General features: G+C 37.3%; 2 protein-coding genes across 2 annotated transcripts; one reads left to right on the top strand and one right to left on the bottom strand.

Annotated features, from left to right (window-relative positions):
- Window positions 1-7,402: 7,402 nt before the first annotated feature.
- LOC116197057 (glycylpeptide N-tetradecanoyltransferase 1-like) lies at window positions 7,403-9,575 on the bottom strand. Its single transcript, XM_031527061.1, has 2 exons — window positions 9,360-9,575; window positions 7,403-8,874 (listed from the first exon to the last, which is right to left on the bottom strand). The coding sequence occupies exon 2, from the start codon at window positions 8,862-8,864 to the stop codon at window positions 7,560-7,562; it is 1,305 nt and encodes a 434-aa protein (XP_031382921.1). The 5' UTR covers window positions 8,865-8,874; window positions 9,360-9,575; the 3' UTR covers window positions 7,403-7,559.
- An 8,941-nt stretch (window positions 9,576-18,516) lies between these two features.
- On the top strand, window positions 18,517-24,532 carry LOC116196889 (diacylglycerol O-acyltransferase 1A). The gene is made up of 16 exons (XM_031526818.1): window positions 18,517-19,141; window positions 19,381-19,461; window positions 19,619-19,692; window positions 19,778-19,853; window positions 20,496-20,563; window positions 20,662-20,785; window positions 20,944-21,042; window positions 21,726-21,827; window positions 21,912-22,048; window positions 22,235-22,316; window positions 22,427-22,447; window positions 22,850-22,912; window positions 23,209-23,256; window positions 23,563-23,625; window positions 23,789-23,842; window positions 23,956-24,532. Exons 1-16 carry the CDS (start codon window positions 18,716-18,718, stop codon window positions 24,061-24,063), a joined length of 1,626 nt encoding a protein of 541 aa, XP_031382678.1. The 5' UTR covers window positions 18,517-18,715; the 3' UTR covers window positions 24,064-24,532.
- Window positions 24,533-26,388: the final 1,856 nt, after the last annotated feature.

The raw sequence follows: 26,388 nt of genomic DNA, 5'->3' as shown, positions 1-26,388 counted from the left end.
GACGCTTCCAGCAAGAGGGATTGAAACATTTTCTTGGACTGCATAGGAAACGTTCTATGTTCCTTCCTTTCCCTGTGGCTGAATAAAGCCTGGAGGGATAGCGAGAGTTTTTCCAGCCAAGGGAAGAAAGGGGTGAGTTTTTTTTTTAAGCAAAGAGAAGCAAATTGTTGGACATGACCGACGTGAGAGAAAGAGAGAGAAAGGAAACATATGAAGGCTAAGCTGATTAGATCTTCGGAGAGATAGGGCGGAGAAGTGATGGTTGTCATTGAGTAGCCGCAGAAGAAAAGATCAAGACTTACCTCAACTCGGGAGAAACAAAGGGGAGCAACGACGTCAAGGCCTCTGGAAAGGCCCGAGAAGGCCCATAGAATGGCAGCTGCATAGTGACAAGCTTAGAAGGCTCACAAAGCAGCAGAGACAATATCGGACGACTACAAGAGCTCGTGGGGAGATAGGATAGCAGCAACAACAGCTCAACAGGAGGTATCGTAATCCAGTCATATTCTACAACTTGGGGAAATGTGAGCTAGACCCACTCAAATTAGAAATCATCAATTCTTGCAAGTTTGTCAGCTGGGAAATTGGAGGAATAGACCCCTCCATTCTCGTGCCTTGCATGTCAAGTGTAGTAAGATTTCTCCAGTTCCCAATGAATTTTGGTATTTTCTCCGACAATGAATCCCCATCTATCCAAAAGTCATTTAGACTATTCAAATAGAAAAATGACTTTGGGGTCCTTCCGGCAATTGTTCGCTATAACCTCCAGAGTTTCAATTGCTTGAGTACTTGACTTGCTCCCAAGAGTCTCCCTAATTTTAAAAGCTCTCGAATGGTTATCCAAATACCTTCCAATAAGGCCACATTCTTCGAGTGAATCATGTCATTCCTTGACTTCTAGATAAGATACAAATATGCTTACCAAACATTTCTAAAGACAGTAACATGGGTGCCCTTTCTTTTGAACTTGACAATGGCCCATTCAACTTCATTCATCCAGATTCCAATAGCTCTATTCTGTCCAGTAGCTCTCGGTACACTCTCCCAACTCCTTTCGTGAAAGGGCATGAGAAATACAAGATGTCTATTCAGTCCAACGAGAGCTTTGTCGATGGGCAGAAGCAGCTGCGAGTGGCATGGTCATTACACCAAATAATAGAGCAAAAAAAGAAGAGCGGTAAAGGCTATAACGGTTGTCGAAGATGGACCCATGATTTCCAAATTCTTTCTTCCTCATTGCCTCCCTTCGTTCCGTCATAGTAGGTGAAGGAACAAGCAAAACACAACAAGTTCTATTTCCTTCCTTCATTCAATGTGTGTGCAGGGGAGAGGTGATCGAAATGGGGAACTTAGAAGAAGATTCCGGCCCACAGTGGCTGAAGCCGAACCAATACCGCCGGCGAGCTACTTCATACTGTACCCGGTCCATGTCGTCTCTGGCAAGAGCGATTGCAACATTTTCTTGAACTGCACGGGAACCTCTCTTTGTTCTTTCCTTTCCTCGTGGCTGAGTAAAGCCTGGAGGGAGAGCGAGAGTTCTTCCAGCCACGGGAGGAAATGAGGTGAGTTTTTTTTTAGCAAAGAGAAGCTTAGTATTGGACATGACAAAATAGAAAGAGAGAGAGAGAGAGAGAGAGCATATGAAAGTTGAGCTGAGCAGAGCTTCAGAGAGATAGGACAGAGAAGTGACGATTGTCATGGATCAAACCCAATAGAAAGAGATCGAGACTTAACTCAACTCGGGGAAAGCTTAGGAAGCAACAACGAAGGTGTCGGACGATTTCAGGAGCTTGTGGAGAGATGGGACAGCAGCAACAACAGCTCAACAAGAGGTATCGTAGTCTAGTCATATTCTGCAACTTATGGAAAGGAAAGCTGGACCCATTCAAATTAGAAATTGACTTTTGCAGGTTTGTAAACTGAAAAATTGAAGGAAGAATAGGCCCCTCCATTCCCGTGCCTTACATGTCGAGTCTAGTAAGATTCCTCTAGTTCCCAATGAATTTTGGTATCTTCTCCGACAATAAATTCCCATCTATCCAAAAATCATTTAGACTATTCAAACAGGAAAATGACTTCGGGATCCTTCCGGTGAAATTGTTCGCTCTAAAAAGGAGTCTCCTCAATCGACTCAAATTGCCGAGGTTCTTATGTAGAGACACTCCCAGTAAGTTATCGTCCAATAAAAGTTTTTCGAGCATGGCAATACCTCCAATTTCCTTTGGGATTGTTCAAGTGATTCGATTCCCAAAGAAGAACAAAGAGTTGAGTGAAATTTGGCTTAAGTTGGTGATAATTGTTCCATTCAGGTGATTGCAACTTAAATGGAGGACTTGCAAATAAGGAAGCTTTCTCACTTCTTCAGGCACAAAGCCGGTCAAGTTAAGACCGTTGAGCTCAATGTGGGTGACACGAGAGGCACCATTCGTGCAGGTACATGTTACATTGTTGAGGATGTTGATGGATTTGACGAAGTTGTTGAAACTAGCCCCGCCTCTGTTGCAAGAAATCAGATTGATCTTTGATCAATACCTATGGTGCAACTTCTTGGCTATAACCTCCAGAGTTTCAACTGCTTGAGTACTTGATTTGCTTCCAAGAATCTCCCTAATTTTACAAGCTCTCAAATGGCATTCCAAATACCTTCCAGTGAGGTCACATTCTGTGAGTGAATCATGTCATTCATTGCCTTCTAGATGAGATAAATATATGCTTGCCAAACAATCCTAATGACGGTAACAAGAGTACCCTTTCTATTGAACTTGACAGTGGCCGAATCAACTTCATTCATCCGGATTCTGATAGCTCTATTATGTCCAGTAGCTCTCGGCACTCTATCCCAAACTCCTTTCATGAAAGGGCATGAAAAATACAAACGGTCTCTTCATTTCAACGAGAGCTTCGTCGATGGGCAGAAGTAACTGCAAGTGGCATGGCTGTAACACCGAGCAACAAAGCAAGAAAAGAATAGCAGTAGAGGCAATAACGGTTGTCGAAGATGGACCCATGATTTCCATATTCTTTCTTCCTCCCTGCCTCCCTTTGTTCCGTCCTAGTAAGTGAAGAAACGAGCAAAACACAACAAGCTCTCCCTTCCTTCCTTCCTTCCTTCCTTCAATGTGTGCGCATGGGAGAGGTGATCGAAATGGGGAGCTTAAAAAAAGATTTTGACCTACTGTGGCTGAAGCCGACCAATGCCACTAGCGAGCTACTTCACGCTGTGCTCGGTCCATGTCATCTCCGGCAAGAGCGACTGCAACATTTTCTTGAACTGCACGGGAAACACTCTATATTCCTTCTTTTACTCGTGGCTGAGTAAGGCCTGGAGGGAGAGCGAAAGTTCTTCTGGCCATGGAAGGGTAAGGGTAAGTTTTTTTTTCTGAACAAAGAAAAGTAGAGTGTTAGACATGACAGATCAAAAAGAGAGAGAGAGAGAGAAAGAAAGAGCAGATGAAGGCTAAGCTGATCAAAGCTTCAAAGAGATAGGGCGGAGAAGTGATGGTTGTCATGGAGCAATCGCAAAAGATCCCCTAGGCTCTGGCAGTTGTAGAGCAACTTGACAAGAGCTGCCGAGGAAGAGAGGGAGAAGGAGCAGGTGCGGCTGAAGATAGGGGTTCAGTGGAGCTGGTCACAAGACATGGGCCTCCAACGGACAAGTAGGGCTGCAAAACAAGAAGAAGAAGGAGAAGAAAGGTTGATGGTGATGGAATGGATAGTTGCCGATGAGGGAATGGGCGCAGCAGAAGCTGGAGCAGCACAAGGAGAAGTTGAAGATGAGATGGAGAAGACAGGGTAGGTTACTTGCCTGTGATTGCAAGCTCGGGTCAAAGAAGAAGAAGATGAAAAGAAAACCAAAAGAAAGACAAGGCAGCAGAACAAATAAAAGAATAATGCATAGGGGTCGGCCAAGTTGACCACTTGGCTGACTTCTCTGCCATATATATATATATATATATATTAATTTATTCGTACGAGCGTCCTTTTGGGCGAAATTCAATTTCTCGGGATCCATTAACATTTTCGGAATAAAAACTTCGAAATCGAGAAATTTGAAAAATAATTGGCTCTATGAGAATTCCAATTTGCATTGACGGAGATCGAATCTCGATAAAAATCCACATCGACCTCCGACACGCGTTGATCGTAATTGCTCAATTATTTTTGAAATTCAATCTCTTCAATCGACTATCCAAAAAATATTTCAGGACCACTGTTGTGTTCAAAAAAATTCGAGGATCGACGTTATACAAAAAAAAAATTCAATTCTGAGTATCGTCCCGAATTTGAAAATCGAAATTAACGCACGTAAGGCTTGAAATTCTCGTCTTTTTCAATTGAATACCTGAAAAATTATCCGGGATCACTGTTATGTTCAGAAAAATTCGAGGATCAACCTTACGCAGAAAAATATTTTCCAGTCCTGAATATTGTTATGAATTTTGAAAGATGGATATTGATGCATGTAAAACCCAAATACGTCTCGTAGAGTATTTTTTCTGAAAAATGTAAATTTTGGAATTAAATTAAGGAAATGCCCTGATTTCAGCAGCAGTGAGTGTATCAAGCGATAGTAAGAGGTGACTTTCTTGATAAATGGGAAAGATAATTGAGTCCTCTTCGACGATCCCCGAGCGCCAGTGGACCAAAACGGGGTGCTGACAGTATCAAACCTACAACTTCTAGATCAACAAGCGAGAACATAAACTATTACGCTATACTCTCTTTTGATTATACAATGGATTTTCTCTTAGAAATTTTTTAGGTAATTTTTCATTAGAAATTCCTTCAGAATTTTGAATTTCCCAGGAAAATTCCCTTAAATTTTTGTTTTAATATTGTTTTATCCATCAGAAAAAATCTTTGCAGGAGTTATCGATTTTGACGAACCTGAGCTTTCTGGTCTTCCTTTTGCTCCCTCCAATATACGTACCCTTTAAAGTTGTGCCCACTTAATCCCCACCAGTCAGACAAAAACTTGAGAACAAAATCTCTCTTGGTGGAGACAGCAAAACTCAAGAGCTTGCTCGTTCTGATCTTTTCGAATTAAGAACAGAACTAACCATATGTAGAGTGGGTTTGAGAAGAAATCTAGACAATGTACATAGAGAGAGAGAAAGAGAGAGAGGAGAGGAGACATTGAACCTGCAGTCGATATGAGCTTGGCTTTCCGGACGCAGTTAATGCTCCCTCTCCGTGTATCGGCAATCGTTTAGGCACCAGCGGTGGTGAAATTCTAGGGAGAGAGAGGTGATTGCCGGAGATTATAGTGAGATTCTAATCCTCTTGTGTAAGCACACCAGCAACTTCTTCGACAGAGAAAATGAGGAAAAAAGTATCTCAGTCTTTAACTGGATTCTTTATTTGGATTAATTACGCCAAAATTTATAAAGTTTTAGTCTATTTTCTCAAATCCAATTTAAACATTTTTTGGTAGAAATTAAACTGTTTTTAAATTAAAAAATGCATTACTTTCATTTTCTTTCCATATCTAAACATCCTTCAGCTTTTTCGTTAATGTTTACTGATGTGATAAATGGATTGCTGACGTGGCATTTCCAAATTCAAAAACTAATATAAAGCACATATAAATACAAAAAATTAGAAAATTTAACGAAGAAAAAGAGAAAAAAATTCAAAAAAAGAAAAATAAAAATAAAAAATTTATAGAAGAAATAAGAAATTTTCATCAAAAATTTTAAAAAATATATATATAAACAAATAAAATTAAATTAAAATTCAGAAAATAAAAAAAATTGAAAAATGAAAACACTTCAGAAAGAAATTACTGAAACCAAAAAATTTAGAAAAGTTCAAAAAAAGAAAATATGATAAAAATTTTAAAAATAAAATTCAAAGAATAAAAAGTTAGACAAAATAAAATTAAAAAAGGAAGTAAATATTTAAAATTAAAGTGAAAACATAAAGAAATTTACAAGAAAATGCATGGAAATTAAAGATAAAAAAATTTGCAAAAAATTAAAAATATACAAAAAAGGAAAAATTTAAAAAAAAGAAAAAGAAACTTAGGCAAAAAAATAATTCTTTTCTTTTGTTCAAGCTTATTCTCAGTACTAACAAGGTTTGTTCACTTTTTTCCAAAAAAAGAATTTAGCACTTTCTTTGAATAAAATATAATTTTCAAAAATGAAAAATTGAGAAGGAAAAGAAAAATGAAAATAGAAGTAGTACCTAGAAACTTAATACGTCCTGTAAAGTATAAATGAGAGTTTGGATTGAGAGTTGAGTTGAGTTGAGTTTTGATTTTAATTGGTTTGTAATGATTGTATTGTTGAATTATGAGAAAAAGTGTGAAAAAATAATAAATAATTGAGAGAAAATAATGATTAAGTAATGATTGTGTTGTTGAATTGTGAAAAAGTAATGAATAGTTGAGAGAATTTAATATTAAAAATTGAATTGAATGATTAAAAATATTTAAAAAATAAAAAAAAAATAATGATTGTGATGTTGAATTGAAGATAAGTGAAGTTGAGTTGAGTTGAGTTGAAAATTATTGTGAATCCAAACATACTCTAAAGCATTGAGTTTTTGAAGATTGGGAGAGGACAATGCTACACACAAGTAGGGTTAAGAACACGGATGAAATTGGTAGCACTTAAAAGAGGAGGAATGTGCAATTATAATAGCTCAGATTACTTACTGGCAGTCCAAATGTCTTGATCCCTCCAAGGTTTCTAGTCCTTTTTATAGTAATCTAGGACAAACAAAAAGAAACCAGTCGCCTATAATGGATTGGATTAAGTTTATGACATTTATGTGCTCATATGAGGATAATTGAGTTTGTGCTCATTTAAGGTCAAAATGGCCTTATAACGTGCTTCTTAATGAGCCTCATTCCAAGCCCACCAAATTCTATAACATTCCAAAGATGGGCATAATGCAGAACCCTATCACCAATCATGTAATTAAACCAAACTCTCTATGATATCCCAAAGATGGGCATAATGCAGAACCCCATCACCAATCCTGTAATTAAACCATGTATTGTATTTGCTTTCATGGTCTCCAAACCATGAAATGATCACTTATATACATTATGCCTCAATAATCTTTTGAGTCAGACATATAATTATTTTCCATACCGAGCTTCCATGATCTTTGAGTCACGAGCTTCAACAGACCAATCTCTACAGCCATTGAACCACGAAGGGTCGACTAATTATCATGAGATGGGACATTTCATATTAATATTTACATGCATCTAGTTGTAAAATATATAATAAATCAAGGTCCGAATCTAACAAGGTATTTTCTATCTCAAGAATTAATTTCCACTCACTGATGAATGACCAGACCTGTCTTCTCTTATCACTTGCATGGGTGTTATTGCTCGAAGAACAAGAAAATTTGACAAATCTGAGGCCTTCCAGTGCACCGGCCAGAAATAAACAATGGTTGAAATGCAGAAAGTAACATTTAAGTTCATCCTGCAAAATAGCTTCTGTTCTGAAACAACATTTCTCAAATGGGACAGGGGGCATTCATAGTCTCAATAAGGAAAACTGAAACACCTGTTGTACTACCTCGGCCAAGCCAGACTACAAAAGCACGAGCCCCAGCTCGGAAGGTTTAATGGCGTGTTTCAAACGATAGTTATACAGGTAATAGTGAAGCTGCCCATCACCCGGCCCAAACTTCAGCTCCTTGAGGAAGCACTCGTTTTCCATCACATCAAGAGCGTTGAACACATCGTAGTCCTTCTGCTTTGCGATGATCAGCGCATCATTGGTCAGCTGAAGCAGCGGAGTTTTTGTGGAGACGTTGTAGTATGAATAAGCTGCCTTCAGGGTTGAGTGGTTCTGATTCCCAAGGATCGTTGAGGGTAGGGTGTAGAAGCTGCAAATATCTGTGACCTCGTGGGTCTCTGGGCTCTCAACCAAGAAGGTGTCCATCACGTTCTCCCTCGGAAGGAGCCAGTGCTCTACATCGTCCTCATCAAAATCAGGAGCTACCACAAAACGAGCCAAATAATTCCTCAGCAGTCGCGTTACTGCAGGGACATCACGGAGCTCCATCGCCCTGAATCCAGGGGTAGCGGTTGAATCGGGCAACTTGTAGAGCTTAATGGTCCGGCTCATAGTCATCCGAGCCCCAAGCCTGGAAAACCCAACCTCGATGAGCTTCTTTGGGTTCAGGGATCGATGCCAGTATTGACAGGTGGTGATAGGGGTCGGCAAGACCACCCCAGCAGTATAAGCTGCCTGCCAGATGTTCTCCAGGTGGACCCTCCTAGTGACCTCCTTGATCATGACCGGAGCAAGCCTCTTTGATCGAAGCTTCTTGTGCACACATAAGAAGTTAACCTCTGCCATTTTCACTACATCGTCACGTACCTTGATCCTTGCCGGCACGCCCGTTATGAACGCAACAAGCTTCTTTGATGCTTTAGCACGGACCCCAATGTGCCAGCTGGTGTAGTACCCCGGAGGGTGCAAGGCCCACTGCAGGAACTCCTTCGAATAATTAAACCTAAACATGTTCTCATCATCCTCAACGTAATTGTTCTTCAACAGATTGTAGACCTCATTGCAGGTCTCCTCAGAGTTCATGTCACATGTGGTCCACTCATAGGGGCTCGGCAGGTTATATGGCTCTTGCTTGACCTCTGAGAGCGGGGTCGAGGCCTCAATTGGTCCTTCAGGCAGGCCCGTGTTCCCCACATCCTTGTACTGGCCCACAGGCTGGGTTTCCCAGAACTTGTGTACCTTCCCCACCGAGGCTGACTCGTTGAACTCTCTCATTATACTCTCCAGAGACCTCTCGATGTTCTGAACCGAGCTAGGGTCCAGCTCTTGGTTCAAGTTATTTTTGGGCGACTCGGGAGGTGAATTTCCATCCCCCATTTCAACACCGCTGATCAATGCAACACGCATTCAAGTCAATCCAAAATCTTACCCCTAAAAACTAACAAATTTACTGAAAGATGCGAGAAAATGCAGCTAAGGGGATCAAAAGAATCGAACTAAAACCAACAAATCACGAAGGTAAACATCAATCATAAGCTATCTTTTCGCTCATCTACAACTGACAGTACCCAACCCGATCCAATGATACAAAAACAAGACATGAAATCGTGGCAGAGAAAACCATTAATCCTTTACACAGTTAGACATTGATAATCGCTGGGTACAAAACCTGAACAGCAGTAAGTCAGGACAACATGGTTCCCTGTCCGCTTAGATCAATTCATTAGCAATCCAACCCAGCACAGTAAATGCCCATGCAGTAATCAATCAGAATCAACTAACTCAGTTCCATGTTCATATGTTAACATATCCAATAACCAATTTTGAGCAGACAGACCAAAAGGCAATAGATTGGAAGTATGCGCAACTCACAGGTCCAACCCCGAAGCTCGAAGAACTAGTATGAGCTGTGAGCTCTCTCGGGCTGGCGTGAGATTCCGGCAGAGAGTCGGAGCAGATCTGCCGGAGACAGTGATTGCGGCGTTTGGCTTCGAAGATTTTGGGACTCGTTCGATTGGGGTTTTCAAGGAAACCGGCTGTGGAAATGCCAAACAGCTTTGGATGATGGCTGAGTATGGGAATCTCCGCTGCGAGACGATTTTATATTGCGGGCAGTTTCTTGCCAACCAGTCCTCCCTTTATGCTAGAATTGTAGAGGATCTCCCCGTATTTTTTATTTTGGTTCTTTAACCCCAAGGAAACCTTTTTTTGTTACTTTCTCCTCTCCTGAATTGTGAATTTCATTTTCCATAATTTCCATTAGGTGTGTGCCGAACACGACTTTGGCGGGTACAGACGGAAGAAAGTAACTATCCCAAGATCTAATTAGTCCTAAGCAAGTCCCGCGCTTACGATGAGCCAATCGTGAGCAGTTCACACTCTACATTCTGCACACACACAAAAAAAGAGTAGTTGAGACTCTGTAAACATTTTATTCCACCGGTCAAGAAAGGCAGACCCTATCACCCAACTGCTTTCGCTCTAAGGGGATTATTCCTGAGCTCCATGAGATTGTATTCACGATTGTCTATCCAACTCCAGGCAAAAGAACTACAACGCCATATACAAATCCCGGGATGTCTTGCATTAAGCCCGAAAACTCGAAGACTCAGTGTGAGCACTAGATCGGTAAGTCTAGAATCTCAAATTCTACTGAGATTGTATTTTCTGCTTTCTGGATTTCATGTAATATGTGAATATACTCAAAAGGAAAAATATTGTAGGGATGGATAATAGGATATCTCTAGAGAATATTAGGGATATCTTTCGAGGGTCTATATATAGGGGTCTTGTACTAGTTAAAGAGTTGCCTCGGTGCTGCGAAGCCCTGGGCCCTTGAGGCCCTTCGGGATTCTCAAAGATACATTCTCAGAGACTCTAGAGTTAGAGTGCGAAGCTGAATGAAGGAGAACAAGAGATTGTAAATTGTTCTCAGTATGGACTTATAATGAGATCGGGCTAAGAGACATCTTTGAGGATTGTAATCTTATATTTATCGTTTAGTGGATTCCTTATTTTGTCCGTGGATGTTTCCCTTTTGAATGGTTTTACCACGTATATTTGTTGTTTGATTTACTACCTTATTTCCATATCTCTTTTTTAGGCATCTTTCTTTCCCAATAATTGGTATCAGAGCATAGGTTCCAAGTGATTGAAGATGTCGATGTAAGATTAGATATTCAGAAGGTTGATGGATCAAACTGGAGGGCATTGCTGGTGCAGCGTGGCCTTGACGAAACACTAGGAGGAGAAACACTAATTCCCTCAACTCGCATGGCGGCGGAAAAGGGGAGATTGGATGGAAGCTCCAGATCTCGGCTTAACATAGAGTTTGTTCATATGTATAATCTGAAGGGAGGCCACAAATTCTATGGGACTACATGCTAACGAAAGACAGGTCGAGGGGGAGCCCAGGGCTATGACAGAATAGGTGAATCGTGCCAAACCATTGCGGAGCTTGGCTTACTGCAAGCCAAAGGGGAGATTGTTCGAATGTCTAGCATTAAGTCCGAAAAGCCCCGGAGTGAGCATGAGACCGATCGAAGATAAATGTCTAGAATCGTAGATTCTACTGAGATTATATTTCCTGCTTTCTAGATTTCATGTAATATATGAATATACTCAAAAGGAAAAATATCTTAGGAAGCAATAATAAAATATCTCTAGAGAATATTAGGGGATACCTTTTGAGGGTCTATGTATAGGGGTCTTGTACGAGTTAAAGAGTTGACTCGGTGCTGCTAAGCCTTAGGGCCCTTAGGGCCAAGCTGAAAGAGTAGTTAACTACCTGGATAGGTGATAGTGTAATATCTTTGGGATTATCTAATATGTCTTCTCAGAGACTCTAGGCTTAGAGTGAGAAGATGAACGAGAGAGAATGAGAGATTGTAGACTTCTCGATATGGGCTTGTAATAGAAGTTGGGTTGAAAAACATTTTTGAGAATTGTAATCTCCTAATTATTGTATAGTGGATTCCCTATTCTATATGTGGATGTTTCCCTCCTGAAGGGCTTTACCACATATATATGGTGTTCAATTCCCAACAACAAAAGCAATCCGGTCGGTGTGCTATGTACAACTTCGTCTACAAAAGCCTTCCAAAAAGTAGCCAAATAGTAGTAAGAGGGAAATCCTGTGATGGAATGCGGAATGAGATCTGCTCAATTAGGGGACGAAGTCGTCCCGTTTGAAAAGCAAGGTCAGTGGAACATATTCACTTTAAAGGGAATTTGATGAAGACAAGTAATTATGTTAATTACAAGAAGTTTGTAGATTATACAGAAAGCAATTGCAGCATCGTGAAACCAAATTGATTTAGCTATAAGAAGCTGAAACTGGGGGTGGACGGCACAAAGGTAGAAGTCGATAATGGGATCGATAGTGCTAAGAAAGATGACGACTGGGATAAGGTAAGATATTCTTTCGAATGTTATTCCACTATTAAATAGATAGAGTATGGAAAAGAGAAATGCAATCCACCTAAAAAAAAAAAAAGAGAAATGAACCCCTGATTTGACAACAGGCCATTGTTTGCTGGTCCTCTCTAAATATGATATTCTTGCTATATTTCTTTTAAATTAGTCATTTAAATTTCGTGTTGCACATGTGATTGCGTTTTAATCTTTTTAATTAGGGGTTTTAACGCCTCATATCATGGTCTAAAAATTACCCGAAATGACCTATGTTTTGCAAGTTGTTCCAGATCTATCATGGCATCAAGTTTTCCGTCAAATTTGTTGACGTCTCAATTTTTCATGTAGGCGTTGTTAAACGTAAAACGAGCCGCGTTAGTAACACCGTTAAAAACTGACGAAAAACTTGAAGCCGGGATAGATATGGAACAATATACAAATCAAGGGTCTTTTTGAATAATTTTTAAACTATATGATAGATTTGATAAATGGGACATACTTGATAAATGGGACATACTATGAGATATATGACGTTAAAATCCTTTTTAATTAATCAATTTTAAATTAAATGTTCGAAAATGCTTTCCCATAACAAATGAAAGCAAAATAATATGCATAACTAATAACTTATACAACCATTTGACTCATAAGTTAACGATACATAAGTAAAATATGATACCATAATTTTTTCCTCTACCTGATCTGTTACGAAAAATATACAATAATAAAAGAAAATATGAACAAAAAGCAAAAAAGGACACACGAAATTGATTACCCAATTCGTCAGAGAAGAAATTCTGACTACGTCTAGGGGCGCCGCCAAGCTAGGTATTCTACTCTCTTTTTTTTTTAGTTAGGATTACAAGAGATATAAGCTGCTATTTATAAAGGGAGCAAACCCTAATTACATCACCAATGGGCCAAACTGAAAAACAGAACAAAATTACATCGCCGCTCTCAATCCGGAATCACAGTACTTCAGGCTTCATAACTCAACATGATCTTCTCCTTCATATGGCGTCAGTTATACAACTCTATCACGTAGTTCTTTGTAATGGATTCCTTGGCAATACGTTCTTCTGATCAACTATTTTCAAAAAAATATTCAACTTTTAAAAATCGAGAACAAATTCATGCCACATGCCTTCATTTTTCCATACTAATTTGTAGCCTAATCTCAAGTATGCATTGTTAATACTTTGCTCAATTGCAAGCTAATTAAGCAAATTCCTGTTATTATTGTAAACAATAATTTGCCTTTTCGTATACTGATAATCGGTTGACAACTTGTTGTCAGAAAGGATTGGCTCATTGCCTCATTGACTGATAACAAGTTGACAACCAATTCCTTCCCTACCTCATTAACATAGCCCCTAAAATTATCCTCTCCAACTGCGTTGCCGACAATGCTAATGCACTTGATTACTTTGGCACGGGGCATCTTATCAGTTGCTCTCGCCAAAATCTCTGATAGGCATTGCATGACATCAACAAAGTAGTTTGGGTAGTGCTCCTGCAGTTAGGCAATCCATCTATGATTGTACCCGGATAGATATAATAGATTACATAGACGAAGCAACCACAAGAAAAACTACTAGCAGACCACAGGAGAAGCATACTTGAGCTAAATTGGCAACTGATGCCAAAGTAGTCAAAGCATCATCTTGCACCAATTGTTTTTGAATTTGCACCAATTGTTTTTGAATTTGCATTATCAACGCATTATGTCACGGATGAAAAGGCTAGCAGTTAACAAAATTTAGAAGTATCAGCACTGCCAGCTATAGTACTTGTACAAGCCTAAGCAGTTTCGGCACCATACATACATGCCGGGCATTAAGGTATCTCATGTGCATTAATGTACTAAAGTTGCATATTTTTAGAAGTAGATTGTATGATTAGAAAGAATGCTTCTATTGTTTTTATAGAGAGCTAGTCACTAAAGAAATTGTCTTACCTATATATCCATTCCAATAATGGATGTTATTTTTTTTATATGCCCGACGAATCTAGAGTGTGCATGTGCACGTGCCTTGCATCTAGTAACTAGAAAACCTTTGGGTCAAACTTGTTCATGAGCTATAAATATTAGTTGATTCTCACGCATTGCGCAATAGTTTTTCTTCTTTTTTACAAAATAGTGAATCAACACATGTTACTTATAAACGAAATGGATAAAAATATATATAAAAAAGGCAGCTATATAAATAAAACCATAATCACAATAAACAAACACGTATTCTAAACATATAAAGCAAACAATCTACTTATATATGCATAAGTTCTAAGAAAAAAAAAGCATAACTAATAGAAAGACGATAGGTAAAATGGATTTTGTTGGGTATTTATAGAGATTTTAACCAATTGAATTTGAAGTATATCACGTATTTCGATAAAGTATATTATTACATGCAAATAATCTAGACAAATTTTTAACATTTGTTAAAGATAACACCAATAACATATAGTATAAGTTCATCTAACTAAAAATGAAAAGTCAATTTATATGGAGCTGAAGGTTATCAAATAGAATAATTCGAGCAATCAGGGACATTTTACCAAGAGCTGAGGGTTTTCAAATAATGCTTCTCACGATTCTGGTGTTCTGCTTTTATATATTTATAGATAGATTAGTGATAGCAGGTCAAACTTGTTCACTTGTTGGCCTGTGCAAGTAGCGACCAATCTAATTTGCGCCACTCCAAGTTACTACTCTTATAAAATGGGAGGGACCAAGATATTACTAAGTTATCTTGATTATACATTGCCTTGATGATTCATACCAATTATATATATCGCACGGTACCACTACGCTTATGGAATCGAACATCATCTTCTAAGTCACTGATGATATGGTTTTTAGTTATTTTGCTTAACATGGAACTGCTACTGCCTACGAATATGTATATATAGTTTCTCCTCCTTATTCGAGAAGCTTTCCTAAGCTGGAACTTTTGGGAGTGATCTCTACTTTTAGTAAAACGATGTTCAATTGAGAACACTCTAACGACTAAAGCATAGTATCGATATTCCATCCGCGCATGGGGAATAGAATATTAGATAACGATAAAGCGATGACTACTTATTCACTTCTTATCTTAATAAAGAAAAAGAAAAAAAGAAGTTGTCTAGGAATATCGAAGTGATGAGTATGGATTCTTTTACATTTCCATATATGGTTTATCTACTATATTATTTTATTCAGTACATTGCATGAATTTTATCGATATATTTATATATTTACCTATATAATTATAAATATCGAAAAGAGCCACTCATCTCACTTTTTTATTCTCGGAATATCATACTATTGATGTTTGATATTTCAATTTACGAAAGTCATCAGAACATGATAGTAAGTTCACTGCAATAATTACCTCACTTCCTTCTACTTTTTTTCATTTTTTTCATTTTCTCCTTCGCTCAAATTTAACCTTGTGCATTTATAAAAAAAAATATATAAATTATTTTTTCATTAATTTTTACAATACCTATTAACTTTTTGTTACAAGAAAGTGACGGAAAATTTAATTATGTGTAGGAGAATATGAAATAAAGGGACAAAATAATCTCAGATGAGATTTGATAAAACCTATACATAGCAAGGGTATTAATCTAATGCATTTAATTGTTAATATATATATATATATATATATATTATCTATAGTGCTTTGTATGTAATTATAAGCTTTTTCTTTGACCGCCAATTACTCACTATTCCCATGGCTTTTTCCCTCTCCCTCTCTTGTCCCATCTCTCTCGCCATACGCGGTCTTTCTTCAAATATATGTTCAAAACTATAATTTGCTCCACAAAATTAATACAGTTATATTAGATAATAAATTAATATCTTAAAAACTATGAGGCGTAACACCGAAAATAATTTACATAAAGTCACACTTTAGCTCGCATGTTCAAAACTATAATTTGCTCCACAAAATTAATACAGTTATATTAGATAATAAATTAATATCTTAAAAACTATGAGGCGTAACACCGAAAATAATTTACATAAAGTCACACTTTAGCTCGCATGTGCAATTCGAAAACTAAAATTATATTGAAAATTCCCTACCTATTGCGAGTTGCTCTCCAATTTTCTAATAAGATATTTGAATTTTTATCAATGATGAAACTACCTTTTAATAAAGAATTAAATTAATTGCATAAACAGGTCTAATATTTGCTCTAAATTCAAATAATCGCTAATATGTATGAACCTCTGTTAATTCTCCATCTAGATCTCATGGTTAGAGGGCGAATTTTTTATATTTTTATTTGGTTCTCGGGCAGGTTTCATAGTTGGAAAAAAGCTCAACTCAAAAAATTCGAGACTCGACATTTATTTATGTAAAAGCCGATCCGACTCCTTGAAAAGGCATCCCTTATATGTTTGAATATTTATTTTTTTCGATTACAAATGAGGCTCAAAATCTAAAACAATGAAAGAGAAATTCTAAATAATTAATAAAGGTATAGAGGTAGTTCTACTAAATATCGAACCTGCGATCTGCGACACTACGCTACAACCCCTTTTGATGTGTTGTTTGTTTGAATATTTTAGATTAACTTTCTATGACTAATATTCCATCAAAAGTCGATCCAGCAGCTTACAAAAGATTGGGATAGTTTCTTAAAGAAGCTCCCCTAATCCCTATCCAAATGGGTAATGGGTAATCTCCATCCCAAGCAGCTCAAATTTCCTTAAAACTTAGTACTACTCACGGTCATTGATTTGGGAAAAAAAAACAAAGAATTTGACTTATAATTAATTCCATAATTAATAAACAATGGGTACCATGGATGAGCTCATGATAATTGCTTTCAAAGTTGTAGCTATTCTCTCATATAAGTTACTCTAGGGTAAAGTGCCGGTGCGTTGTCACGAAAGTAAAGGCTTATTCGATCTATAATTATGTGATTTAATTTATATGATACTCGATATAACCCATAATCTCAACATATATTAATAGCCTTAATTCTTAAAAGAACTTTAGATTTCTAATATGATATATTGATTAATATATGCTATACAACATCTCTGTTTATGTTTTGTTTAAAATTTACTTTTAATTGTTGTAAAGCTATGTTCTATTTTATTATGCCATTTTCTCAATCAATATTTGTCATGACTTATTATGTAACCGGAGTGCACACCAAAAAGTATATTGTACTCAAAATTAGTTTCGGACATCTATTACTATAACAAAAGTAATAAATAAACTACATTATATTTAGAAAATCTTATTAAATCTCAAGAAACCACATATATGATCTATTAAATTAATTAATGTCCAAAGAAATAAGTCCCTCTCTGTTAACACCCACATTTGCCGAGAACAAATATTTTGATAGGATAAGAAAAAAAAATTACTTGAAGTTACCCCTTATTGAGCTACTTTTCTTTTGTATAACCTAATTTGTACTTTTTTTAATTGATGTATCATATATCCTTATAATTTTAATTATAACGTTAAGTCAGTCGTTATTTTTTTGTCAAAAATAATTATTATTCTTTATTAATAGGTTTTTATATTATTAAGTATGGCACATCTATATTCTCCCCTATACTTATGAAAAGAAGAGAAAATATTTCAAGAACTAATTAAGAATATGAGAAAAGTAGTAAAAACAATGATGACGAAAATGTCTAGATACATCCTAAATCGTACAAGATTAATACTTCATATCGGGCACCTTGTACTTATATGGGTCGAATTATAATATGTCACGTGAACTTGTGGGGAATAATCAATGAAATTTAGAACCCTTCATTATAAAAAAGTGTGTGGTCGAATTATAATTGTCCCATGAACTTTACGGTGTTCATGGAAGTTGTGAAAAATAATCGGTTGAAATTTGAATAGCTTTCGTTATATAAAAAAACACATAAATAGTTGACTGAAGCTTGAACACTGGATCAGTAAAACCAACAAAAGAAGCGTGTGGCCGGATTATAATTATTCGATCAACTTCTAGGGTGTTCATGAGAGTTGTGGAAAATAGTCGATCGAAATTCGAACACCTTCATTATTAATACATATTAATATTATAGTTTTAAAAATTTTAAAAAAATAAAAGAAAGTGGCTGGGGAGGGAAAACCCCAACCACTCGCCTATCTCCATTAAACGGACCCAAAATCATATATGTTATAATAATAAAAGCCGCTAATTATAATTATAATAATTATTATTATTAATTTTTGCTCGAACTTATTATCATTATTAGAGATTCCCATTACTTTAATTTTTAGCCGCAAAGATAACATATACAACTCGATCAAAACAAAATATTTTCCCCAAAAAAGAAAGCAAATTCAGATAGAAAAACAAATTGACTATTATATTAATTATTATTACATAATTTCATTTTTTAAGCATGCGCTTCGGGATCCATACTCCATTCCCAATTAATCCAGTTCGACCGGCGATTCACTAGGGACAAGTGATAGGTCTCGCTAATTGTAGATTTTCCTCGTGACTCAAATCCGAAATTACTGAAAAGGAATAGTGCCACCCACCTGAACTAATAATGTTAATTTAAAACATTATTATTTAGTCTTAACTTATTTTTTTAATATGACCAAAATTAGTTAATGGAAAAGACCGCTTAGCTTTTCCATTCAATCACCGCCACTTCGCAGAATCTTCTCTTCTTCTTCCTCGCCACTCTCTCTCTCTCTCCCCGTCTGTCCGTCTGTTATCGGCGCGGCGGACTCTGTCAGTTGCATGAGCCATTTCCGCACGTCACCCCTCTCTCTCTCTCTGCTCCTCTCTTCAGCTCCCACGCCGGAACCTTTTCGTCAACAATCCGGATGGCGACCTCCGACGGCAACGAGAGCTTAGGCGCCGCGGATTCCGCTTCCAGCCTCAGCGCCGACTCAGATCCGCCCACCTCCTCCCTCAGGCGACGGCACGCCCCCGCGCCTGCAGCTGCAGCTTCTGTGTCTGCGTTCGAGTCGGAGAATCTGGTCAAGGATTTGTGCGATCGCAGCTGCGAGGCTTCACCGTCACCTAGCTCCGACGACGGCAACGATCCTCGCAGCCTCGGTGCTGACCATGGCTCTGTGGATTCCGCGAATTCTGTTAGCGATGGCGGTAGTGTTAAGGATGAGAAGATTGGTGTTTCCGGTGAGAAATCGGGATTGGAGCATGCCGTCAAGTTCGCCTACCGTGCATCGTCTCCAGCTCACCGGAAAGTGAAGGAGAGCCCTCTTAGTTCTAGTAATATCTTCAAGCAGGTTAGTAACGTGAGAGACACAAGTCTCACCGGAGACTAATCATTTCTTGATTGACTATTCTCTTAACGTCAAGAAAGCTGTCACTTAGTTATTGGATTTTAGCTAGTTTTTTTTGTATTGGGGCCAAGTCATGAGGTTTCATATGGCGATCGGGAAGTGCCTCCCTTTTATGGGGTGTCGTTTTTCAGCTTTATATAAGTGAAGATCAGTATCACCTCGTTTGATATTTTTTGTGGCAGAGTCACGCGGGTCTCTTCAACCTCTGTATAGTTGTTCTTGTTGCTGTAAACAGCAGACTTATCATCGAGAATCTAATGAAGGTTTGCCACTATATCCTTTCCCTCTATTCTCACATATAGTGAAATAATATGGTGCTCGTCACTTTTCATCTTACTTACAGCAAATTAAGGGTTCATCAAGGAAGAGTATTTGTTTCTTCTTTCGTTTGGTGGGCTTATTTTTCTGTCTCTGTGGCAGTATGGTTGGTTAATAAAGACTGGTTTTTGGTTCAGTTCGAGATCATTAAGAGACTGGCCACTCTTCATGTGTTGGTAGGTTCTTGGTTGTTCCAGTTACTGTAATTTATTGTAATGAGACTTTCTTTCCTAAGTTATTTAATTGCGCTTCTTGGTGCAGCCTTAGTCTTCCCATTTTCCCCCTTGCTGCTTTCCTGGTTGAGAAGTTGGTGCAGCGAAATTGTCTGTCAGAACCAGTAAGTGAGTCAAGTTTCAATTATCTTCCAGCTTGTTTAATCATACTTTAATATTATGCAATCTATGGTCTATATTCAGCGAACTTCTGTTACTGTCAATCTGTTTCTTATTTTCAGTGTCTACAGTAATTTCCTGGGAACAAACAGAGATTTATTCAATCAAATTCTGGTCTGCACCATAGATTAGTTAGAGGGATCATAACGAGAAAGAATGGACATTAACAATTGGGCTATCACCCTTTAGAGCCTTTGCTCTCTTACATATTCTAAAAGAGAAAATTAGTGCCTGAAGAGTTGGTTTTGCTTCTATATTAGAGGAGAGGGTTTCTTCCACCCTGCCTTTCATCCACTATGACCATACATGCTCTGTTTCTTCCTGTTCTCACAACCACAACCGAGTACTTTTAGCTACCAAATCAGGAATTATGTATTAGCTTGTCCATGGGATGTGAGAAAAAAGAGTCAATAAAGGCACCTCGTTCTTATGAAGCTAAGTATTATCTCAAATTGTTGGGGGCTTATGCTTTCATGTTTGTTGTACACTTGTTAAGTTAATGGAATGTAAGAATGAGCTTGTTCCTTTTCCCAAGTACATGTTTCTTATCAGCTTAGCCTAAGAGAGTTCATTATGTTCTTTTGCAGGTTGTTGTTTGTTCTCATATATTCATCACTTCTGCGTCCATTCTTTATCCTGTTTTTGTGATTCTGAGGTTAGTCAGTTTTAGAATATTTTGTATCAAATACTTGTCAATCTGAAGTCCAGCCAATGTTATATTGAGGATGTTTTCATGTGTCAATCAATATACAGGTGTGATTCTGCTGTTCAATCTGGTGTTGCTCTAATGCTCTTCGCTTGCATTGTGTGGCTTAAATTGGTGTCATATGCGCACACGAATTACGATATGAGATCAGTTGCCAAGTCTCTTGATAAGGTAATTTTGGAAATTTTTGGTCTAATATTCCCAAGAAAAGATGGCAAATCAGGCATGCTGTTCTTATATTTTTACTGTTTTCCCTCTCACTTCTCTTTAGCAGACAAATATCTACTTCTTCCGATTAGCTTCTCCTGATGGTTCTAGTCTGAGTGCAGGGCGATGCCATTGCTGATCCAATAATTGTAGAGCATCCTTACCGTGTGGACTTCAAGGATTTGATATACTTCATGGTTGCACCCACCCTATGTTACCAGGTAATGCTCATGAAATGTTGCTTTGGTGCATGGTTGGGGTATGGTAGACATAGGGCTAGAGAGAGTCTTTCGTGTATAATCCTGCATAATCTCGAATGTTATCAGTTCCATCTTTTTGTATCTTCAGATTTTGTATATTTTATAGGCACTAAATTTTCTGAATAGTTGAACACAAGTAGAGAAGGAGCTTGCCAATCATTTCACTGAGGGTCTGCCAATGTTTTATGGATAGAAATAAGTAGTAATATATTACTCAGCAGCTAAATCTTCTTTAATAAATTTATCAAGAATCTGTTTCTTCTAACATAACGCATGATGTCCTCCTTTGTGGTCTTGTAAGAAAGAATTATTGTTGCTGAAGCCTGAAGCGTCACACACTTTTGGTCTTCTTGCAGTTACGTTTTAAAACTTGGGATATTATAACATTTGGATAGTCTGATCGTCTAGTGCCATCCAATTCTATCACTCGTTTTAGCTTAATAAGCTGGCCCATCTTAGTGAAATTGTCTTGAAAAATCTTTTCTTTATGCGATAAAGATTTTGAACATAATATCATCGTTTCTGTTTTATAGTCTAGATTGTGGTTATACTAAAATAAAGGAAAGGATTGTCCTTACTTGAAATGGTCATTGTGCCTTCTCCAGTTGATTGTATGTGTCTCACTTTTGGTGCTTTTTCTGCAGCTTTCCTATCCTCGCACACTATGTGTACGCAAAGGTTGGGCAGTTCGCCAAGTCATTAAGTTAATATTGTTCACAGGAGTTATGGGCTTTATCGTTGAACAAGTGGGCATCTTTGAGTCTATATTTAATATTGCATTTCTTTTCTAGTGGAATTGTTTGGTTCTCACTTGTCTTGTTTTATTGCAGTATATCAATCCAATCGTGCAAAATTCTCAACACCCCCTGAAAGGGAATTTCTTATATGCCATTGAGAGAGTTTTGAAGCTTTCTGTTCCAAATTTATACGTTTGGCTCTGCATGTTCTACTGCTTCTTTCATCTCTGGTGCGTTTGCTCTTCCTGGTCTGAAAAAATCCTTTCAATATCTTCTTGTGTCTTGTTGCATGAATATGCATAGTCTCATAATTTTACATTGTGAAGGTGATTTGTGATGAATTCTCCTCAATATATATACTGCTTGTCATGATGTTACCTTAGGGACATTTCTAATTAATAGCATCTTCAGTATAGGTTAAACATACTGGCAGAGCTTCTCTGTTTTGGTGATCGTGAATTCTATAAAGACTGGTGGAATGCAAAGACAGTTGAGGAGGTAGTGCCCTATATTTATTTCTTTCTTCGTTGTATTGTTTTTTAGTAATAATCTGCTGACTTCAGTCTTTGCTTGTCGTCTTCTGCAATAACTACATGCCGTTTCATCAGTATTGGAGGATGTGGAACATGGTACGTTTCTTTACTTGTCTTCATATACTAGTCGTCACTCTTGTGTTACTCTTTATCAACCATAAGACTACATAAATCCATGAAAGAGCTATACTACTTGCTGCTAATTATGCTTAAATCGTTTTTTTTCTGTATTTAAAAGAAATATAGCTCGTGTCACTGGTCTTATTTTTGAACTTGGGTTATAAGTTACTAGGATAAGGTTGGGTCTTGCTCTGTTCATTAGATAAATATATCTCTTCTTCCGCGTGATTTTGGTAGATGATGTGATGAATCTATAAATATATCTCTTCTTCCGCATGATTTTGGTAGATGATGTGATGAATCTACTCCTAAAAAGGATTTCCTTACCACAATCAAATTGCAGTGAAGACTGAATGACAAAGTTCTTATTTTCTGCAGCCTGTTCATAAGTGGATGGTGCGGCATATCTACTTTCCTTGCTTGAGGAATGGAATACCAAGGGTAACTAAAGTTTCCTCTTCTTCCTAAGCACATGGTTGGGGAAAACAGAAATTCTGTGGCAATAGCAAGAAGTTGATCTGTGTTGTTTTCAAAGAGTCTGTTTGACTATGGTATTGAGTCTTAGAAAACCTGTTGTTATATGAAATTACCAAGTACTGAACATAGGCTCTCTGTAATCTCATTACCTTTCTTCCACCAGAAGAGGGGACAAAAGAAGATGACAATTGTATTAAGCATTGCGATAGTAGTAAGTTTTATATTTCCACATACTAATTCCTTGTGGGCCTTCGTTTCAGGGAGTTGCGGTTCTTATTGCCTTTATAGTGTCTGCAGTGTTTCATGAGGTAGGCCTCCATTGTACTAAAAGGGTTGCCTTTTACTCCCCACAACCCCCCCCCCCCCCCCCCCCCCCCCCCCCCCCCCCCCAATCCCTCCCCTTCCCTTTTCTTCATAGATCTTTTGCATTTATCATGTTGTGAAGGACGTGAACTAGTAATATGCTTTGCCTTTTGACCTTTAATTTTTCAGTCGAATCATCTATCGAACAGTTTTACAGAAGAAATACTTCACTAATTTGCCATCTGTTGGGTCCTTTTCATAGCATATTAGATTACAGAGGGTAACCTCTTTCTGTCGTTCTTTGTGTGCAGCTGTGTATTGCTGTTCCATGTCACGTGTTCAAGCTATGGGCATTTATAGGAATTATGTTTCAGGTAAGATGAAATTGGTTTCTAAATACACGAACACCCCTTTGTCCTCCATGAAGAGCTTAATAATATGCGGTGCCCGTATTTATTTGGTGGGAACCATGATGTATCGGCAAAATTTCCCAGGGGATTAATAAACCGCTGACTCTTTTCTTCCTATCCTTGATAGGTTCCCTTGGTTTTGATCACGACCTACCTACAAAAGAAGTTCCAGAGCTCCATGGTACGTCTTAAATTGCAAGATCCCGTACTAATGGTCCAACACGATGATTTAAAAAGCTGCAATTGTACTCTATGCTAATTTGCGTGATATTAATAGCTGGTGTGATTGTGCAGGTGGGGAATATGATCTTCTGGTTCATATTTTGCATCTTCGGCCAACCCATGTGTGTGCTTCTGTACTACCATGACTTGATGAATCGAAAAGGCTCCCGGATCGACTAATTATTACACATGATCAGTCATCTTAATGTGTTACTAGGCATTCCACCTCATCCTCCCTTCCCTTCATGAGCGAAGCTAACTTTCATCAGTCAGGGCCACAAGCTTCCAACTAATTCTTCCCCTTGCCTTGGCTGCATGTGGATTTGGTTGTTTGGTGCCTATGCTGATGCTGACTGGACTGGGTTGGTCGAGATAGAGACTGGTTATGGACCAATCAATCTCTGTTGACCTTTCTCGTTTCATGAGAGGGATACTGTATATAAATCGATGGTGGATTTCGATATCTCATATGGTCGAGTGGTCCCATATTTAGCACGTAAAGAAAAGATGGAACTTTTGGATCTGAGGTTTTTTTTCCCTGTAGAATGTATTATGATGCGGACCAATCATAGAACGACCCGTGTTATCGGTTGTGTGGATCAGGTTTTTAGAGTAAAGCAATTTGAGTAGTCTCAACAGTTTTCAAATTTGAGATCTAAATAGTAAATTTGAACGGTCAGGATATTCCCGATTCAGGTTCGAAATCTCTTGGAGCAATCGGAGCGTATTTGGCGTGATTATTCGTGCATTGTTGGAGGTTCGCAGAGCTTTGAAATTAATCGGGTCAAGTTCACACGCACTGAGTTCAAAAAATAAAAATAAAAAAGGGAAGTTGTCACGTATTACCATTGCCCCATCTTCTTTCTTTATGCTTTGTCAAGCTTACTCGTGCCATGTGCAGGTGTTTACAATAGTTTTTCCCCTGTGACAAACACCAACAAAAGTCATCGCTTATATGAAATTGAAAAAGTAGTTGAGGCGCAACTTTTCGGGCACCTACAAAAGTAGAAGGGTATTAATATTGGAGGATTGACAATATTAAAGGGAAAAGTTACTATCAAGTTAACTTATAGATTTATTTAGTGAGGAAATATTTGTTTGTTGTCGCCTTTGAATCATTACTTTTAAATATCCATTCTCTTAGAATGATCCTTCTACCAAAAGGAAATCCAAATCTATCCAGACAATTCACTCCTTGGAGCTGCACAAAATGAATTCATGAATTTTCTCCACACGTAATTTTCGAGAGGTAAGGATTTTTATCGTTTCTGATATATATGGTCTATATGTAGATAGAAAAAGTGAAATTCCGGTAATAAAAAGTTTGTTGTAGTTCTATCGGCTAACTCTAGACAAGGAAAAACTAGCCACTTAGAAAAAGTTTCTCGAGATGTGGCCACATCCTATGTGAAAAAGTGATAGTGGAAAACTTCCTCGCAATTTAATTATAATTATATCCAAATATATGTATATGTTTCTTATAATAGTATATTACTACTATTATCGTAAGACACAAAAAAAAAAAAAGAACAAATCGCGATAGTAGATTTCTTCTCTGTATAGCTGCTGAGAGCCTTCAAAATTTCTATTGCATTTTCTGTTACCGCCTTATCATATGTGCATTTCTTAAAAAAAAAATGTATTAATTATTTTCTGACAATGGCCATATGCGAGAGTTGACAAAATAAAGGTAAAGTTATGTTGAGAAAAAGATAAACTAGTTCCTTACTGCCATGTCATGCTTGCTAAGAAAATTTAATATTTCACTTGCTTGCTTGCTAAGAAAATTTAAGAGTTCATGCATAATGACACCTCCACTTACTTGGCAAACATTACTATTATTTTTTAGGATATAGAGAGGAGGAAGAATAAATATTGACAAAATAAAACCTAAAGTCAAACTAAAATTTAGTTGGGTGCATAATAAATGCTTAAAAGAAAATTTAAAAAATATGGAAACAAAAAACTAAAGAACAAAGGTAATAATTAAATTTTTTCAGTAAATACAATTAATGTATCTAAATCTCCTACTCACTATATAACTATATAATAATTAAAAGAAAATTAAAAGAATAAAAATATATATAAATAATATAATTATATACAACACAAAGTAAAATTGCTAAAGAAATTATAAATTTACATGACATAAAATGAACGTTGATTGTAAAATTATAATTGAACTATTCAAATGCATTCATGCAACTCTATTGAAAATTATTTTTGAAAATTGATTGTTGAGAACTTTTATTTTTAATACTAATAAGTAAATTAATATCTCAAAATGTGATAATTATTATTCGTACAAAATATAAATAAATGAACATAAACCCGTGTAACGCACGGGATTGAACACTAGCAATAATGAAAAATAGAATAGCAACAACTAGAGGTCCAAATTAGTGATGGCAAATACTGTTAAAGTAAAGGAGAGTTTCTCTCAAAATTCAAAAAGTAATATACGTAAAATTACTAATGATCTCAATGAATTAATCAACAAGGAAC

The sequence above is a fragment of the Punica granatum genome, chromosome 2 (genome assembly GCF_007655135.1).
Source record: "Punica granatum isolate Tunisia-2019 chromosome 2, ASM765513v2, whole genome shotgun sequence".
Lineage (NCBI taxonomy): Eukaryota > Viridiplantae > Streptophyta > Magnoliopsida > Myrtales > Lythraceae > Punica > Punica granatum.
This window is presented reverse-complemented; position numbering and strand designations above follow the sequence as displayed.

Bases quoted from the DNA above. Each gene is read 5' to 3' on its own strand.
- LOC116197057 (XM_031527061.1), bottom strand. From the start codon at position 8,864: ATGGGGGATGGAAATTCACCTCCCGAGTCGCCCAAAAATAACTTGAAC.
- LOC116196889 (XM_031526818.1), top strand. From the start codon at position 18,716: ATGGCGACCTCCGACGGCAACGAGAGCTTAGGCGCCGCGGATTCCGCT. The intron at 19,142-19,380 runs GTTAGTAACGTG...TTTTTGTGGCAG, and splicing joins CTAGTAATATCTTCAAGCAG to AGTCACGCGGGTCTCTTCAA. The intron at 21,828-21,911 runs GTGGGCATCTTT...GTTTTATTGCAG, and splicing joins TGGGCTTTATCGTTGAACAA to TATATCAATCCAATCGTGCA.